Source organism: Haliotis rufescens, unplaced genomic scaffold (assembly GCF_023055435.1).
Source record: "Haliotis rufescens isolate VD_foot unplaced genomic scaffold, xgHalRufe1.0.p SCAF_20, whole genome shotgun sequence".
Classification (NCBI taxonomy): Eukaryota; Metazoa; Mollusca; class Gastropoda; order Lepetellida; family Haliotidae; genus Haliotis; species Haliotis rufescens.
In genome coordinates this window covers 19,015,600-19,034,835 of record NW_025963891.1, presented here as the reverse complement: position 1 = coordinate 19,034,835, position 19,236 = coordinate 19,015,600, and the positions used below count along the sequence as shown (strand labels likewise).

At 40.3% G+C, this 19,236-nt stretch overlaps 2 protein-coding genes across 3 annotated transcripts; one reads left to right on the top strand and one right to left on the bottom strand.

Moving 5' to 3' along the window:
* Positions 1-389: 389 nt before the first annotated feature.
* Positions 390-1,949, bottom strand: LOC124137353 (50S ribosomal protein L27-like). Its single transcript, XM_046503624.2, has 3 exons — positions 1,857-1,949; positions 944-1,125; positions 390-701 (listed from the first exon to the last, which is right to left on the bottom strand). The coding sequence occupies exons 1-3, from the start codon at positions 1,918-1,920 to the stop codon at positions 507-509; spliced, it is 441 nt and encodes a 146-aa protein (XP_046359580.2). The 5' UTR covers positions 1,921-1,949; the 3' UTR covers positions 390-506.
* A 164-nt stretch (positions 1,950-2,113) lies between these two features.
* On the top strand, positions 2,114-18,835 carry LOC124137307 (crossover junction endonuclease EME1-like). Of its 2 annotated transcripts, none has more exons than XM_046503546.2 (11): positions 2,114-2,275; positions 3,709-4,512; positions 5,392-5,514; positions 5,827-5,985; positions 6,434-6,526; positions 11,373-11,494; positions 11,734-11,866; positions 12,320-12,435; positions 13,072-13,255; positions 14,191-14,247; positions 18,240-18,835. In XM_046503546.2, the coding sequence occupies exons 1-11, from the start codon at positions 2,114-2,116 to the stop codon at positions 18,348-18,350; spliced, it is 2,064 nt and encodes a 687-aa protein (XP_046359502.2). In that variant the 3' UTR covers positions 18,351-18,835. The 2 variants fall into 2 exon arrangements, with proteins under 2 accessions (XP_046359502.2, XP_046359512.1); XM_046503556.2 differs by lacking the exon at positions 2,114-2,275 and adding an exon at positions 2,285-2,344.
* Positions 18,836-19,236: the final 401 nt, after the last annotated feature.

The window sequence follows — 19,236 nt, the reverse complement described above, 5'->3', positions numbered from 1 at the left end:
TGTCTGCCTGGTCCAGACTCAATTTCTTATAGACTGCTGTCATTTAACTGGAAAATTGTTGAACAAGCAAAGCAAAAACCAAAACTGCCACTAATAAAGGGCTGGTTAGGGTTCTTACTGTGGGGAATCAAACCCAGGCCTTCCGTTTGACAAGTAAAGGCTTTTGCCACTAGAGGGACTGACAGCCCTACTGAAAAACACTGTGCAATAATGTAATTTTTGTGGCTGATTATTCCCCCCCCCCCCCAACCATAAAATTCTACACACTAGTTGGCTTCACTTCAAAAGTACGATCCAAGTAATCTCCCCTTGGAATGCATGGCCAAGCCATTGTATGCACAGTACGAAGGGACCGTCCTGGTTTTAAAAGGACTGATTACAAGACACTGTTGCTGTTTCTTCTTATATGTTTCTTTATTACCATATAAAACTGAAACATAATTCTCTCTGTATGTTCATATTCGCTAAACACTGTCACTCAACACACATCTTGAATAAATTGTTGTCTATGTCTCTGACACAAGTCTGAACTTCCCACGTAGTGGTGTTGGAACAACATGGAAGAACTTTTTGTATATCACAGCCCCTTCTTGTACAGGGGCATACATTGGACTGTCTGGGAAGGGAGATAACTGCTCTGCTGTAACCATCACATTTCCATCTGTCATTGCATAGAGGCTGTTACCTCGTTTAAATTCAACCTGAAAAAAAAGCATATGACATAATATTCTTGGTGATAATTATTCTTTTTTAATGCTGCATTCCTTGGAATACAACTCACTGTCACTTCCTTTCTACATTTAGGAGATAAACATTTATTTTCAGTTTTGTGATATTACCATGGTTACTTAGTAGTTGATTCTATGACTATCATGAATTTCATTTGAAACGATCGATGTATAAAGTTTTTCATTTGATTTCATGTATTATCATGCTGACATACATTTTCTCCTGGGTAAAACCTCATAGCCTTCTGTTTGACTAGCTGTTCTCCTGCATGTACGAAAGCCCCATCTTGTCTCTTCCATCCCAGCCGTTTCCCAACTGTACGTCCTGGTTTATTACTGATAGCTGCTCTCTGTGCCATACGCCTGACAGGGACTGCACTGACGACACAAGGTGTTCCTGAAACAAATATTTACACTAATCTGACAAGTCAGCTAAGATGGTGAAAGCATGTTTTGATGGTCAACAAAGAAGCAACCCACAACAATTTGTATCTAATTGATGAAACGTTGCTCATTTGATTTCAAATGGTTATATAGCAGTTATCAGTGTACACTACTCGTATCAAATGGCAACTATGATAGGCCTATATGTCTATAGTTGTTTGGATACAAGTTAGTGCTCATTGAGAAGGTAATCATCCCCGATTGTTTACTCAAATTCCATTAGATTCATTTGTTGATGACGCCAGATAACCCATACCCTAACAGGCCTAACTAACAACTAACCCTAATGATGGTGAAGGGATATTTGATTGGAAAGGAGTACGTAACCCTTACGATAGTAAACATGGTACAAAGGTGAGCAAGAGGATAATGACTGAGTTGGGGTAACCTACCCTAACCCCGACACAACTAACCCTAAGGATCGAAGAAGCAGGGTCGGAGCCAATTAGCGCATTACGCTGCGACCGGTTGAAGTCTTGCCACCCGTTTCATACTGGCATAATATATCTAGGTTACCAAAAAACGACCTGTCTGTCAAAGAAACATGCGCGAAAACTATGTACATTCCAACAATCTACAAACTGAAATGAGGCACGTGAAACACGATTGTCTTTCACTTGGTCATGCTCTGGATTCTGATCGTCATCAACAATAACACTGTCAGAAAGCACAGGTCATAGTTACCAATGATTTTCCTAGTAGCAACTGACAGAAGCTGCGACGCAGCCCGGTTCGTGTGCGCAGCCATCTTGAAAGAACCCGTATGTTGTCATGAAACTAAATAGATCGCATGCACCATTACAAAATGGTATTCCAAGCAATGTAAAGTCTCTACCAGCAAATAGGCATATTTAGTAATTGGAGATACAATTGCAATATAAAATTATCAGAACATATGCAGAAATCAAGCTCTATGAATACCGGAAAGCGGAAGAATATATATGGCGGGGAGTTCAAAAGCTGATATGGACAGATTCGCAGATGGATCTATGCTTTTGCAAGTGTCAAACGTATTTCCCGACATTGAGAGTGACATCATCAGAAAAGACCTCAGTTTTACCCACAGTGCAGAGCAAACAATCAACAGAATACTTGATGGAACGGTACTGAGTTCGAGCACTAGTCGTTTTAGGCCTAGATTGCCCAAGTTGGTAACGAAGTCAGGGCCCGAGGTTATAAAAAAAACTTCAATTTTTTTATCTAGTGCTGAGATTATCACAGAAAATAGATTTGATAGGATGATATGGAAATTGTTCAGAATGACACTCATTAGATCAATCTTTGTAACAAACCACGGAACAGGTAGGCCTAAGTGTATCTGATGGTAGGTGGCTGCAAAGTCGTGAAGGTACACCTCCACACCAAGATATTCTCAGAGCTCCAGATACCTTTTGGAGCAATTGAGTTTTTTCCTTGAAGGTTTCTTATTACATTTTTCATTATTTTTTTACTCATCTGGTCATCACTCTATTGGGTTTTACCCAAAATGAGTAAGCATTTGGAGATTTTTTCTAAAATGAAACAATGTTTTATATGTATATAACGGTTCTAAGTAGATCTATAGGCTTGCCGCGGAAAGTTCATAAATTGTGTTTCGGAAGTTAGCTCCATTGTACACATGCTGGAAAAGCTTCATTGGGTATTTACGCGTGATGTTTTCGAACAATTGAGTTTTTCATTTAATGCATGCATTTATGTACGCAAGTTAATTCAAAGTAATTGGGTTTTGAATAGTTTTGGGGGGTAATTTACACAAATAAGCAGCTTATCTGTAGCTCTGTATTCTTTACTTTGCACTTTTGCAGAGATTGTGAAGATGAATACAAATTCAGCATCAGAAGTTAGAATGTTAGAAGACGTGAATCATCGCTATGTATTAGAGACCAGTGGATGTCGGATAGTAAAAGCAGAGCAGTACACAGTTACAATTTCACAACTAGCCCATGGGATACATATGGCCTGTCATAGCATTTTTATTTGTATTGTACAGCTACAAATTCTTGTAAACAAACATATTTATTTGGCCTGCATCTTACCCTTTCAATGCACAGCCCATGATATTTGGCTCTGGGAGTATTTCTAGAAAATGCAGTGCTACTCTTGGTTTTCTGCTTTATGCTGAAGGTCATCCAATCTGTGCATGTTAATTGGTTGTACTATTGCGCAGGTTTAAGTGTAAGGACTAAAGCAGAAATAATATATATACAGTAAATTACATTTATAACAAACACACTTATAAGAAACTGACTGATATAACAAACTTATTTTCAGTCCTGGCCATTGTTGTATATATGCTTATAATACACTACGGTTATTACGAAATAAAATTAGTGGTCCCTTTGAGTTAGTTATGACGATAGTTTACTGTACTTTCAAATGGGTATTATTGGTGATGCAGCAGTACCCAAGAACCAATATGATCAGCCTAACATTTCCTTGAAACATGTAATAATGCTTATTTACTTTCATCATATGAAAAATGTATATTTTGAATGGATTATGATCTGTAGAAATATAAATACTTGATTTGTTTCAGATTATTCAGTCAAGCCCACAAAAAAATAACAGCAGTGGAAGCTATGCCTGCAGCTCTACTGATATCAACAGTGATAGTGACCTTGACCTTCCACCTTTAAAACTGAAGGTCAATCCTCGGTGTCCGCCAAGGGGATCCTATGGAAATGCTTCAAAGTATGACAATGATGTCATAGACCTCTCACAGGACGATCACAGTGACACAGATGTTAACTCGGACAGTGACCCAGAACTGCCAGATTTAGATAATCCGACAGGAAAACATAACAATGATGAGAGTAATGTAGATTCGTCAAATCAGATTGAGAACATCAGTGCAGCGAAAACACGCGAGAAAAATAATTACAATTTGAAGAAAACCTCGAACACACATACTCATACGGATACTAGTCATAAATGTAATGCTAATTTGTGTAGTTCCGAAACAGCATGTGATTTAGCAGGTGACCCGAGTTCCAAAATGGTTGAAAATGATTTCAGACCTAATTTCTCTGTACACATCAGTGATGATTCAGATGAGGATTATGGACCACTTACCAACAGACTTGGCTTGGCAGAACGATGTGGTCTAGGGGCCAAGTCAAGGCTCTTCACCAAAGTGTCGTCTGCTGCTTCAGATTCAAAAGTTGCACAACATGAACGAGATGCAAGTGACTCTTTTGGTTCAGTTCAGGGAGTCAAAAGGAAAAGCAACATCCTTGTTGACTCCAACCAGGCTGACCATAATTGTGAAGATGTCCCTCAGAAGAAAGCCAAGAAGAAGCGAAGCCCTGAGGAGATTGCTGAGAGCAAACGACTGGCTGAGGTACCGAGAGAGCAACAAGTTTCAGTGATTTGTCAAATTCATTGTTTGGTCATGGATAACACAAGTTCTCCTTCACATGAGTGTGTGAGTGAGTGAGTTGGGTTTAACGCCACTTTTAACAGTATTCCACTTATATCACGGCGTGTCAGCTTAATGTGGGAGGAAAGCCCGAAGTGATGCAGGTCTCCGACGTTAACCACTTCGGTGAAACCAACGAGCATGGGTACGGTGCTGACAAAACTAGAAACATAATCGGGGCGAACCGGGATTCGAACCCACAATCAGGTTTCTGGCGTGCTCAAAGGATGCAACTCTCACAGCGAATCGTGGCGCCTTAGTCAACTGCCACCCGTGCCCCCTTCTTCATATGAAACACATTGTTAACATGGTTGATATAACACGTCCCAATGTATGTGCATCATGACTAGATATCTTCATTAGGCTATAATAAACTGACTGTCTGATATTTGCTGAAAATCAAGAAATGTAGACATTGTTGTTTTTTCATTTTCTTTATAAGATAACAATTTCATTGTGAAAATTCATGGTAATAATCTAAATTTGAAAGCTGAGAGATTTCAGCAGGTTGGTGTTTTTATGTAAATTCATTGTTATACTTTTTGTCCCTAAATTCATTTATGAAAATAAAACCCAGAAGCACCCAATACAAATTTAAGATAAGTTAATTTGTTGAGATTGAATGTTGTTTTCTTTTCTTACATTTGCTGAAAATGAGAAGTGCAAGTCAAAGGGATCTTGTCATAATTCTCAAGTTAAAGATCAAAGAATAAGGGAGACCCAAAATTCAAATACTGTATGAAAATTTAAAAAGGACCCCCCCCCCCCCATATTTTTAACACTGTGGTGCTGCTTTTGCAGGAGAAGCGTGCTGAGCGTGTCAGGGCCCTGGAGGACAAGAAGGCTCAGAAACAGCGAGAGTCGGACATGAAGAAGGCCTTACAGGAGAACAAGAGGCACTACAGGGCCGGGGACTGTGTCAAGGTGAGGGGCCAGCCAGAGCCCTGTCCATAGAGCCATTTTAGCACTGAGATGATCAAACACCCATACAATTACATTGACTTACAATACCAGTAGTTTTCACACAAAGATCACTCTTTGGGAAGGTGACCAGTATTGGGAGTGAATACCTTCCTTCTCTGTCCTGCATTACTGCTTAAAGATGTTCATGTATCTCAGCTGGTATGCACATCTGATTGCTAAAATATTATCATTATAATTCTGATCATTTTACTTGCCTGGTAATTGACATGTTTATCATCCCATCTAAACTGTGGACTCTTTTGTTTTGTCCAGTATCTCACTGTGTCAGTGGATCCAGGGGTCATCAACAGTGGTCAGCTTGGGGCGGGTATCTTCAAGGCCTGTGGGGATCTTGGGGCCAAGTGTGTGACTGAGCCCCAGTTTGTCCCTAACACCATCACATGGAAGAGGGAAGTGCTGGACTGTAGTCAGGTGAGCTATCCCCCTTAGGTGCTGGACTGTAGCCAGGTGAGCTATCCATCCCGTCTGTCCTCAACACCCCATGGAAGAGGGAAGTGCTGGACTGTAGTCAGGTGTGCTATCCCCCTCAGGTTCTTGACTGTTGTCAGGTGAGCTATACCCCTTAGGTGCTGGACTGTAGCCATGTGAGCTATTTACACACACACACACACACACACACACACACACACACACACACACACACACACACGGAAGAAGAGAGGGGTAGTCATTTGAGTTATGTCCTCAACACCACATGGAAGAGAGATATTGCTGGGCTGTAGTCAGTTGAGATATTTATTATGTTCATCAGATTGTAAGAAATATATATTCATATATATTTATGAATAAAAGTATGTGTGAACATGGTCAGTGACTGGAATTAGGAAAAGGAAACATGGTTTCTCCATTGTGTGTACAGGCTACTGCAGTGAAGAAGGAGGTGGTGGAAGAGGATGTCCTTGCAGTGATTCCTACACACGACTTTGTATCCATGGTAACAAACTATACACAGGTGAGTAGAATGTAGAACAGTTCACTAGAATATTTAAGAATTGACTTTCACTTTGTGTGAGTGCATTGGAGTATGAAGATTCATATGAAATGAATGTCAATTCTTATAAGTTTAAACTTATTTTAAAACTTATTCAGTCTCACACTATGCATTTCACCCTTCTTCTTCAATCCTGGTGTGGAAATGCTCCTGAAACAAGTTTCCAGCTTAAAAGAAAATCTCATCCCAACTCATCCCAGTCGTAACAATGGTCACCCTATAAACAATGGTCAAACACTGCCTGAATCCAATGCAACCTGATCACCTGAGGTACCCAGCATACTCCTCCTCTTTCTAATCACCTTGGTGTATAAATGTGTTTAAACTGAAGAGAATTATGTTGGTTTATTTTCTGGTTCTTTATAATAGTCTGTCACAATACACAATCGCACAGAGGTTATGGAGACAACGCCCTACTTGTGAGAAATGCAGACACCCTTTCTCCGTGTATGACCCTTACTCGCTATGTTGTGACTGTTGTGGTCTATGCTCCTATAAAGAACATGTCAACAGAGCATAACTCTATCTGAGACGGTCTTCAGATATTACATGAGGAAATGTCAAAGTGAAATAACGATCACTGTTCTTAATCTATGTTGAAAGACATGGAACATGGCCCTTCTTTGTCCATGAAACCTAAACTGACAACGTTATCAGCAATTAAGTTCTGTAAATCTGGAAAGTTTTCGCCATGAAGTTACAGTGAGCAATCTCATTCAAAACTTTCGCAAACTTTGACCAACCACTGAAATGAATAACAAGAAGTCGACATCAGCCAATTAGAAAGCAGCTTTCTCGAGCTTTATGGCACTCGTTTCAACCTGTCGACTTCCATTTCAGACTACGCTTGAAAAATATGTTGACACAGTTCTCGATTAAAATTTTGAAAACTGAACAAACGAACATTCCGGAATGTCTAATATATGGTTGAGATTGTATGGCAGTGCCTCCCACATGCTGTGCAACGCCTCCTCCGTTCAAATGTTTATCCCACGGAAGCGAGACATGGACAATAGTTTTGACGGAATCAGTCGTACGGGCCGTAACTGTCGTTCGGAATACCCCGTGTTAATGTTTTCGAGGTTGCATGATTAGATAAACATTTTGACTGTCACTTTCATGATCTGGTAAGCGACCTTTGATTAGTTGGATGCAAGGTTGTTCTGACGTGACCCGTAATGGGATGTCCTCAGATCTTTGTTTAGCGATAACGAGAACTAAGATCTGATTTTAATGAGATTGTTACTGCGAGTGGCTAACAACAGCCTTAACTGCGTCTGTAAAGATCATCTTACTGAGGCAAGAGCGTCTACTAGCCTTATTATCAAAGTCATGATTCCACCCTTGCCACATCAAGCCCACTTTCCTGTGCTAAACATGTTTGGATCACGCACATATTGATAGTCCAATCAGAGAATGTTGCAAAAAATCAACATTCATGACTGGTACACCTTCTGTCTTTGTTGACACGAATATGTCTTTTTATCTTTTAAACCCCCTAACGATTGCCTATGTTTTTGTGTCAGGAAAGATATCGCGAGGAGAGTCATCTTTCCTCCCCACTAGTTACTCTTGAAGATCTCCGTAATCTGCAGGTTACCAAGCGCGTAACCACCCCACTATGATGGCCTTAGTGCTCATCTAACTGCAAGAATCAACTACAATCGACTGTACAAGTGTGCTCCCGTCGGCATTCATCAGACAAAAGACGAAGTAGCGAGCCTCAGTATCAGACATTCCAACAGTCGACATGGATCTAACAATCGACTTGGATCACCCAATTGAAATGGTTGGGACACTCGACATGGATTAAACGATCGCCTTTGATTCAACATTCAACATGGATCGTACAAACGTCACAGATCTGCCAATGTTGTCACCCCTCTTCCAGGAATCGACATTGCCAGGGATCGGTTGATCCATATCGATCGTACCATGGATATGGATCAACCTTTCAACTGGGTTGGTCGATCAATGTGTCAAAGTCGGTGACCATCCCCACTCAGTGCCTCCAATTCACATGAACGCTGTTCGACACCCAAGTGGTGTTTGCCTCCCACTCCCTCAGGGACATCTCAGTCTCGGATGCCCAGGGACTCCATTAGTTTGGACCAATAGTCCTGGCCCAACAGCAGTCTGTCAGCGCAGATGATGAGACCTGGTACCAGCATTCTACAGAATCGTGGGTCGTATCTTGTGATTACGGAAATAAGTAATTGCATTTATTTCACTGATTATTATTCTTTCATTCGGGGCCCAGACTTGAGTTCCCAATGGAGGGTTTATATACTCTTTTGAGAGACTTTATGTCTTCATTATGGACGTTGCCATTAGGTGCAGCCATTTGTATAAATGTTGTCCCGAACCTCTTCCTGCTAAGTTCTTTCTCATCACGTTAGTCTCACTAGTTCCCATACAGGTATTGTCGATTGTTCCATCTTCTCGTTCGAAACCTGCTCAATCTGTGTGGTTGTGATTGAAACAGTTGATCTAGCTTAAAAAAGAGATTCCAAGCTGGCCTACCTTATGTCCGTCACACATATTGTGTCTTGTAGAACTTACTGGGTAAACAGGGTAGGTTAAGGTTGTGGCTGAATAGGCTTCCCCTGCTTCAAAACTACAGGGTTGCTCAGTAGATCGACGTCCTGTGCGAAACCAGAGAACAAGAGTAACTCGATTTCATGTCAAGTCTGTTAAGTAACACAAAGGGGTTTTAAGAAGCAACCCATACACTAGTGTATCCTTTCCCACATTAAACCTTGTGACAATCATCAGATTGGATCATACTTTAGAACCAGCTTCCTCGTGTGCGTCTCACAGTTGAGGTATCTGCGACCCAGCTTCCAACCGTGGGATAAATGCATAGTGTGAGATAGTAAAAATTTAAACATTTGAAAAGTTTACAATAAATTGTATATTGATAAACTCATCCTATCTCACATGCTAAACACCCACCCACCCATCCCATCCCTGCATCACGGTTACACCAGCCTGTATGCTCTAGAAAGAAGGGACACAGGTGGCCCAGTCGTTTAAGGCGCTGCGATTCGCTGTGCAGAGTTGCGTCCCTTGAACACGCCAGAACCCTCTGATTGTGGGTTCGAATCCTGGTTTGCCCCGATTATGTTTCTTGGTTTGTCAGCACCATACCCGTGCTCGTGGGTTTCACCGAAGTGGTAAACTTCTGAGACCTGCATCACTTCCGGGCTTTCCTCCCACATTAAGCTGACACACCGTGATATAACTGGAATACTGTTAAAAGCGGTGTTAAACCAACTCACTCACTCACTCTAGAAATAAAATGAGTATGCTGGGCACGTCATATGATCAGGTCGCACAGGATTCAGGCAGTATTCAACCATTGTACATGGGGAGACAATAGTGATGACTGAGATGTGTTGGGATGAGATGGTTTTTTAAGCTTGTTTTAGGAGCATTTCCAAACCAGGATTGAAGAAGGATGAAATGCATAGTGTGAGATTGGAAAAGTATATATATATACAATTTATTGTAAAATTTTCAATATTTTCACACATCAAAGGATGTAAGCATAATTTCATTTTGTTAGTATGACATAAGTGTATGTATGCTCAAATTGTTCTACAGTAACATCTTTTGTAGATGGTTTATATAGATTCAAATACTATTTCCATTAGATAAAAAAGGTTTGTAAGGCAACTATCTAAATAAGCAAGTCACAGAATCACAGTTACACTGTGTTGTGATACATTCACATCAAGTACAGCGACTATACGCGTCGTAAGATGCGACTAACAGGATCGGGTGGTCAGACTTGGTTGATGCATGGCATCGTATCCCAAATATGTGGATCAATGCTCGTGATATCAATCACTGGATTGTCTGGTCCAGACTTGATTATTTACAGACTGCCGTCATATAGCTGGAATAATGGAGCTGGAGTGCTGTGTTAAGCAACAAACAAACTAAACATCAAGTACGAGAATGACCAACACTATCAACATGGTGGAAGAATTTTAAAAGTTGATACTGAACCTATGGCAATTACAATTGTTATTTATCATTACCAGCTCAAACTTCAGGAGAATTCAGAGAAAGTGTAATCTTCTTATTTATCGCATCAACAGCAGGTGGGACATTTTGAAATAATTATTTTCAGTGAATCGTCTGTTATTGATATGTGCCATTTTGTTTTTATATTCTGTCCAACCGCCCCTGTGGTCAAGTGGTAGAGTGTCCACCCAGAGAAAGGAAGGTCCGGGGTTTGATCCCCGGCCGCGTCATACCAAAAGACGTTAAAAGATAGTACTTGTTTTTACCCTGTCTAGCGCTCGGCATTACGGACTTAAAACAAGGACTGGTCGGCCCTGAGTCAGTATACTGTGTCTGAGTGGGGTATTCATGTTAAACTGCGGCATGGTATCTCAGTGTGCTAGCACTATACATCAGCATCAGCATCAGTCTGGACAAGTAAAAGCAGCCACACACACACACGCGTGCATGCACGCTGCTATATAAGTGCAATAATCTTGGATGAGACGTTAAACCCAATTTCACCTCACCTTATTTTGTCCACCAACTGCCTACTCCCAGAGTAGTCTCCCCTACACCAGTCTGTGTCACAATCACCTCCCAAACAGCCAGTAGTGAGGCATGTAAAATGAATCATTACATCCAAATGGTCACAGAATTCCTCTGATTACGATCCTTGGCCTGTCAGCACCCTATGGGTATAGCATGAGTGATAAACATATACCACCTGCATCACACTGGACTGAAACACGTTGATATCACCAATATACTCCAGGATGTTCATGTTCGCGTCTAGATGCAGCAGGGGCTCGGACAAGCTGGAGCCATGACGGTGAGGGACTACATCCAGACACTGCAGAGTGTGTATGCAGGGAAAGCCATATCAGTTTTTGTCATGGGAAAAGAGAAGTATTTTAGGTGAAAACACTTTCTGCGCATTTTTCCAAAATATTCTCAAAACTATAAAAAATATGATATTTTTGCTTGCTGAGGGATGGACCATGTCAATACATAGCATATTTTTGGTGTGACATATGGTGATAATTTGTACATGTTGTACACAGTTTGAATAAGAAGTATATTTCTGAGGAGAGGATCTTCACAGTGTCTGACGATGTCAATGTAGATATTGATAAGCAAAGTTGTGATGTTGCCAGTGATCTGAAGCTGTCTAACAAGAGGAACCATCGTGAGGCTGTGTTGAACGTCGGCGGTGGCGATGGACAGAGACCGAGGAAGACAAAGAAAGGCGGGTCGGACAGAGTGATATCCCGAGTTGAGATGGAGGAGGTGAGAGGAAGCATGGCAGCCATATTGAAAATTTGTTTTTTTGCACAGAACTCGGCCAGTTCTGTATGTATCATTGTGAAATTTGATGCGATATACAGTAACTTATATTCTTTTCATTGCATTTTTCACCTTCATGTACGCGAGTAACTGCAGTCGCCAGATTACCAGATGGCCCATTCGTCTCAGGCGCCGCGATTCGCTGTGCAGAGTTGCGTCCCTTGGGCACGCCAGAAACCTATGATTGTGGGTTTGAATCCCGGTTCGCCCCAATTATGTTTCTAGGTTTGTCAGCCCAATACTTGTGCTCGTGGGTTTCACCGAAGTGGTAAACATCTGAGACCTGCATCACTTCAGGCTTTCCTCCCACATTAAGCTGACACGTTGCGATATAACTGGAATACTGTTAAAAGCGGAGTTAAACCCAACTCACTCCCTAATTTAATGTGAATACAGGCCCTGATAGATGCACAGCTCCACACAAACTGCATCGTGCAGTTTGCAGAGACAAGCCAGGATGCAGCAGACCTGGTCAAGTCCTTCACCAAAGCTGTTGCAGACAAACCGGCCAAGTAAGTGGAGTTGATCAGTTGTGACCTGGTTTCTGTTGTTGAGATACCCATTTATGCACAAAAGCTTCTTCGATATTTCAATGCAATGATTCTGTACCCGTTATGCATACTTTGTATGATGGTGAAATTACTGGATGACTGTGTTAGCATGTCATTATTCCTAAGAATGTACCTCTGCTACCCCTGACAAAACTTTGTGTCCCAATGATATGAAGATATGGAAAATCATTGTTGGTTCCAGGAGATGGTGGACTAGCCTCATAGTCAAAGCCTTTGCTCGTCATACCCAAGGCGTGGGTTCGATACCTCACATGGGCACAATGTTTCGGCACCATTCTGATGTCCCCCACTGGGATATTTCTGGAATATTTCCAGGAGTATTATGACACCAAACCAACTCATTATTAGTTCCATTCAAACTAAGAATATTCAATACAAACTTTAAGTAAAGTCGGTACTTTACAAACTGAATGTCTTTGAGAAGCATTAAAGAAAATATCACCTGCAAATTTCATGTCTTGCTGCCTTGTAAACTTAAAAAATCACATTTTAACAAAGTCTGTTTAAAATATAATGAAACAAAGTCAGATATTGCTTTTTTCGCATGGTGTAACAATCTTTGATACGCTTACCCAGGAGAGATCGCCTGGAGAACGTATTTGACTTTCTGGCCGAGGGAGCTGCAGGGGTCAAGGTCGACAAAAATGGCAACGGGCTGCTCAAAGTGTGGAAACACCAACTGCTGCAATTTAAGAATGTTGGTCCGGACATGGCGGAGGCCATCATCGCCGTATACCCATCTCCCCGCCTGCTGTATGAGGTAACCACCTAGCTGCCTCATTGGCACAGTACGCCCAGCTAGATTTCACCATTAATCTCAATATGAGCTTATGTTATTGTGCTTGAATTGAAGGGTCCTTGTGTATGTGTTTATTCACAAATGGCCAAGATGCATCCAGTACTATTCCGGACTATGATTTATAGTGCTAGCCCGCAGTTTAACAAAATAAACATGAATACCCCACTCAGACACAGTATACTGACTCCGAGCTGACCAGTCCTTGTTTTAGCCCCTTAATGCCGAGTGCATGACAGGGTAACAACAAGTACTATCTTTTAACGTCTTTTGGTGGCCGGTGATCGAACCCCGGACCTTCCGCTCTACCACTAGAGGCGGTTGTGGGCTTTGTGTAAGAATCACACAGGGTACTTCAATGTTTATTCTACCTGTGAAGGTAGAATAGGTCTTCAGCAACCCATCCTTGCCATCATAGGTGACTGTGCTTGTCGTAAGAGGCGACTAATGAGATTGGCTCACTGACTTGGTTGCTGCATGTCATCATATCCCAATTGAAAGGATCGATGCTCATCGCGTGAATCACTGGATTGTCTGGTCCAGACTCGATTATTTACAGACCGCTGGAATATTGCTGAGTGCGGCGTTAAACAAAAAACAATCAAACAAACAATGTTTATTCAAATAAATGGTTTCTTTGGTAAAAGCATTCCAACAAGATGCATCCTTGATTTGTTGTGATATATACCCTGGACCCATTAGCAGTTCAAAGGACATCCAAAAATAGATGTCCAATCAAATTACACTGTTTATTCTAGACTATTGCTTGCCTTCGCAAATACTACCAGAACGTCTTGTAATTTGGAATTTGGGCAAACAGGCTAATATATTTCCAACAAGAAGAACTTAGAATGATCTTTTCAGCTTAAGTTTAAAACATGACATGCACTTTTTTACAGGCTTACAAGAGCTGTACCACTGAAAAGGAGGCACAGAAACTGCTTGAAAATATTGTGGTAAGTAATCTAGAAGCTGTTCTGGAGCCCCAGGTATTTATGTTCAACGACCCCTCGGGAATGGGGAGGTCAGACACTATGTAATGGACCAGCCATTCGATATTCGGGGGAGGGGGCTGGGATCTTGTATCGAGATTTGATATTTTTTCAGCTACAGCTACAGCTACAGATGATGTTTTTTTAAAAATATGAGCCTAAATTTTTAAGAAAGAAAAACGCCTTTCAACAATGTTATGTTTGTGGCAGTAAATTTCCTTTTTGCTCAACAGTCTGAAGCATAAATAGTTTTTTTCAATTATGTATTAAAAAGATTCGGAATATGACAGTTTTTTCAAGATTTTTTTTGGGGGGGGAACTTTTTCGAGAAAATCCCAGGCCCCCTCCAGAATTTGAAATGGTCGGTCCCTAACCTCTTCTTATATATCTAGAGGCAACCAGTTGAGCCAGTTGAGCCTGCCAGAACTTGATCCCTATAATCATGATGATGTATAATGGATGATGTGTGCTGAATTCCACATGAACTAACTCATTAAACATAGATGACTATGCATCATTAGATATACTCTACACCTCTGCCCTTATAATTGAATTAATTAATTGAGTAACAAACTATTGTATCAAACATGACTGTTTTACTAGTGAAACCTATCTACCCATCTCTCTCTATTCATGTAATGAGTAATAATTAGCAGCCGGATGAAACAGGATTGCTTTGACGTTCTATTGGAATTTGAGCACAGTTTCTGCTGTTGGTTATTTTTTCTAATGACAACTACACAAATAATATTTGTATCGGAGATGATTCTTCCAAATGGCCCTAGGGAACCATGTCATGAAAAGGTCAAAGGTCAAGGTCAAGGTCATGAGATAGAACCAAACCTGCCCAGAATCTTGTAAACTTTCTCAAAAAGTGTTAATGAATTTATCATTAAACTTGATATACCTTATTTAGGATGGGCTCTGCTTTCAGAAGGTTATATTATGAAATAAAATGTCAACTGCATTTATGTCATAGATCATGGTGACTTTTTATGTAATTGTTAAAACTAGTTGCATCATATTTTCTCTTGTAAATGGTGCCAACATTAGTGACATCCTATACTGGACTTATTTGACATGGGTGTGGGAAATCCTTTGGCACAGACTTACCTCTGTGGTCTACTAGATAGAGCATCTGCTCGGAGAGCGGAAGGATGTGAATTTGATCCCTGGCTGCGTCATACCAAAAGATGTTAAAAACATGGTACTTGTTCTTACCCTGCCTGGCGCTTGGCATTATTGGACTGAGACAAGGACTAGTCGGCTCAGAGTCAGTATACTGTGTCTGAATGGAGTATTCATGTTCAACTATGGCATGGTATCTCAGTGGGCAAGCGCTTTAAAATCGGCATTAGTCCAGGTCAGTACAAGCTCTCTCTCTCTCTCTCTCTCTCTCTCTCTCTCTCTCTCTCTCTCTCTCTCTCTCTCTCTCTCTCTCTCTCTCTCTCACTCACACACACACACACACACACACACACACACACTGAAAAAGCACACTCGAAAGTTTGTAGTTATACTTTATCAAAAGGTAATATTGGATATATTATTAACTGCTATGTACCTTCTCTTGGTTGGGGCTCTGTTTTGAAAATATTTGGGTCAACGGTCAAGCATTCAGGTTTTATAATTTGTTTGGTTAGTTGGTTTGTTGTTTAACGCCACACTCAGCAATATTCCAGCTATATGACGGTGGTCTGTAACTAATCAAGTCTGGACAAGACAATCCAGTGATTAACATCATGAGCATCGATCCAGGTAATTGGGATATGATGACTTGCATCATCCAAGTCAGCGATTCTGACCACCTGATTCTGTTAGTTGCCTCTTGCAACAAGTGTAGTCACCTTATACGTCAAATCTGGATTGCTGAAGAAGTATCCTAACCCGGATCTTCATGGGTCTCAGGTTTTTTTAATACAAGGTTATGGTCTCAGGTTTTTATAAAACATGGTTATTTCATTGTCATTTTCTGAGGGATGGTTACCTCTACAGCCATCAAACTTTACATTTGCATGTAGATTAGCAAAGTCTACCACTTTTCATGTTGGTGCTTTGTCCTGTCAAAGATCAAATTTGAGGTTATTGTGAAACATGGTTGTATCATTCATTGCCAGTTACTGTTGCACTTTTACATTCCAATCATGAGACTTGGGTAAATGTCTTGATTAAGGTCAAAGCTTGGAAGTAATGTTTTTGGACTGGACGCACATGGTGATATTTTCTGACTTTAAAAGATTTGAGGATATGGAAGGGGAGGGGCTGCTTTGGCTTTTGCAAGTCCAAGCGAACTCGTCTAGCATGTCTAGTTTGAGTCTTATTTTCAAGAAAGGAGTAAATATTTTTTTCTTCAGGTTCAAGGTTTCAGAATATGACAGGTTTTAAACATTCAGTGTTGGTCTGTCAATTTGCATGCATAATTACCTCATGGATAATCTTTTGGTAGCATTGTCCAAATTCCGCAGTGTGACACTGGAATTGCAATTGGGATCCTACAACACATCAACCTGGTTGTTTCATTTGTGGAACATTTTTTTCTTTTTCCCACGAATAGTTATGCAATGTTTGCAAAACTTATTTCAATCAGCTGATATATTGTCAGACAATCGCATGCATAACATTTGATATTGTCATGGGCACTTATTTCAATCAGCTGACATATTGTCAGACAATCTCAAGCATGACATTTGACATTGTCATGTGCACTTCAATCAGCTGACATATTGTCAGACAATCTCAAGCATAACATTTGACATTGTCATGTGCACTTCAATCAGCTGACATATTGTCAGACAATCTCAAGCATAACATTTGACATTGTCATGCGCACTTATTTCAATCAGCTGACATATTGTCAGACAATCTCAAGCATGACATTTGACATTTTCATGGGCACTTATTTCAATCAGCTGACATATTGTCAGACAATCTCAAGCATGACATTGTCATGCGCACTTATTTCAATCAGCTGACATATTGTCAGAAATTCTCAAGCATAACATTTGACATCGTCATGGGCCTAAAGTGTCAGACAATTTGGATCATGGTTATATAATATTTAATTCACAATACATCATGATACAGTAATACTGTCAGATGCAGTGTTTGATGAAAGAAATACAATTTACATCAATTGAAGATTTCATTTCTCATGATTTTAGTCAAACTGTAAATTGTCAGATGTAAGAGTGTCTAAGCATGACAGTTAGACGATAGACCTGTGGTGTTCTCATTTTCTTGATTTGTTTGTGAATACTTTACAGCCAAAAGGTTAGTAGATCATACCTGTAGGCATGCAGGATATAAGTGTATTGAAAAGCAGGGTTAACCTCATTTACCTGCGCTCACATTGCCTTGAAAATGCTTGTAGGAAGACTGAGATAGACGGCTTTCAATATGAGTCATGATTAGACATGTGTAGTCTTGAAACTTATACAGGTACATTGATGGAGTCATTGGGCATATACTCACATGTAATCATTCTCATTGAGTATTTCATAGACTAACATTTAGTCTTGGAAATCTTATATTACACAATAACCTTCTTGACTCTAAAAAAAAAATTAAAAATTTCCCGATGCTGTGGAATGGAGCTAGCTAGAGCTGGCTAGACTTGCTTTTGTATACGTTTCTAGATTGTTGTTTTTTCTTCATAAATTAATTATATTCAACAATCATGGTGCAGGTATTTCAGTTTTCTTTGGGTATTGATATATTTGGCTCCTTTCGACTCAGTCTAATGGGTAAAATGTAGGTCATTTATTATGCACTCAGCCTAATGAAAGGCCTCATTTGGTTTTGATATCTGTATGCATGCCAATTTTATGGCTTTTTGTCTGTTGTTTATGGGATAAAATTTCATGGACATTTTGCCTGTGCGTCCATCAGCACCAATTATTACTTCGGAATAATGACAAAAAATGCTTTGAATAAATATCTACGTTTCATTCTTTCAGGTGCGAAGAGGAGCTGGTGTGCTTGTAACAAATCGCCGAATTGGCAAAGAACTCTCAAGAAAAATTCATTCTTTGTTTACAAGTACAGATTCAGAATTTATCATAAAGTAATATAATTCAGTATTGACTTAGCGTGCATTAAAGAGAGACTAGGCTCTAGGTTGTCTTTCGTTCAAACTGCACTTTCTTTGTCAGCATGACTGTTAACTTCAGTTGTATGATTTGTTTCAAGGTCACAGTTGATCATTGTTAATTACCCTAATTACAGAGAAAGTCTCGGGTTTACACATGGAACTAAAAGCTTGGTCTAGACCAGGACTGGAAATGGGCCCAAATCATGGAGAACAGTCTCTCTTTAAGCATGTTAAGTGTAAATTACAGATTGTGTCACAGGTAGACAATTACATATGACTTTCCACATTGTCCAGGTCATTATCACCTTGTTTCGATGTCAGATGTCAGAAACACAATCATTACAATTATCTCAGTAAACTGTCAAAAGGACAAGTTGTTGAGAACTCTTTCTTTGTAGGGGTTACAGCAGTCTTGACGGGGTGTGATGACGTATTTAACACACACACACACACACACACACACACACACACACACACAAGGAAATATGGTGTCTTCCAATCAGTCTAGGTTTGTTGATGAAAATGATACATTCATTTATTGTTCATGTTCTTGCATCAGATATTAAAGCATATAAAAATACTCATTGTTTTGTACTCTGACTATTCAAACATGGAAAACTATTGTGTTGGACTCGGCCAGCTTCACCTAGACATATAAGGGTGATAGGTACCAATTAGCAGTCAATGAACCATGAGGTGTGTTTATTTAAGCAGTAGTCACAATGGGAGGGGTCGGCTCTATTAATGCCTACAGGGAATAATAACTACAGAGTATATTGTTTTAGTGCAGTGACTGTTACGCTTCCCTGCACACAGGTAGGCTGCTCCATACTTCTCCTTCTACTGTTGTCTCTCCAGTGTTT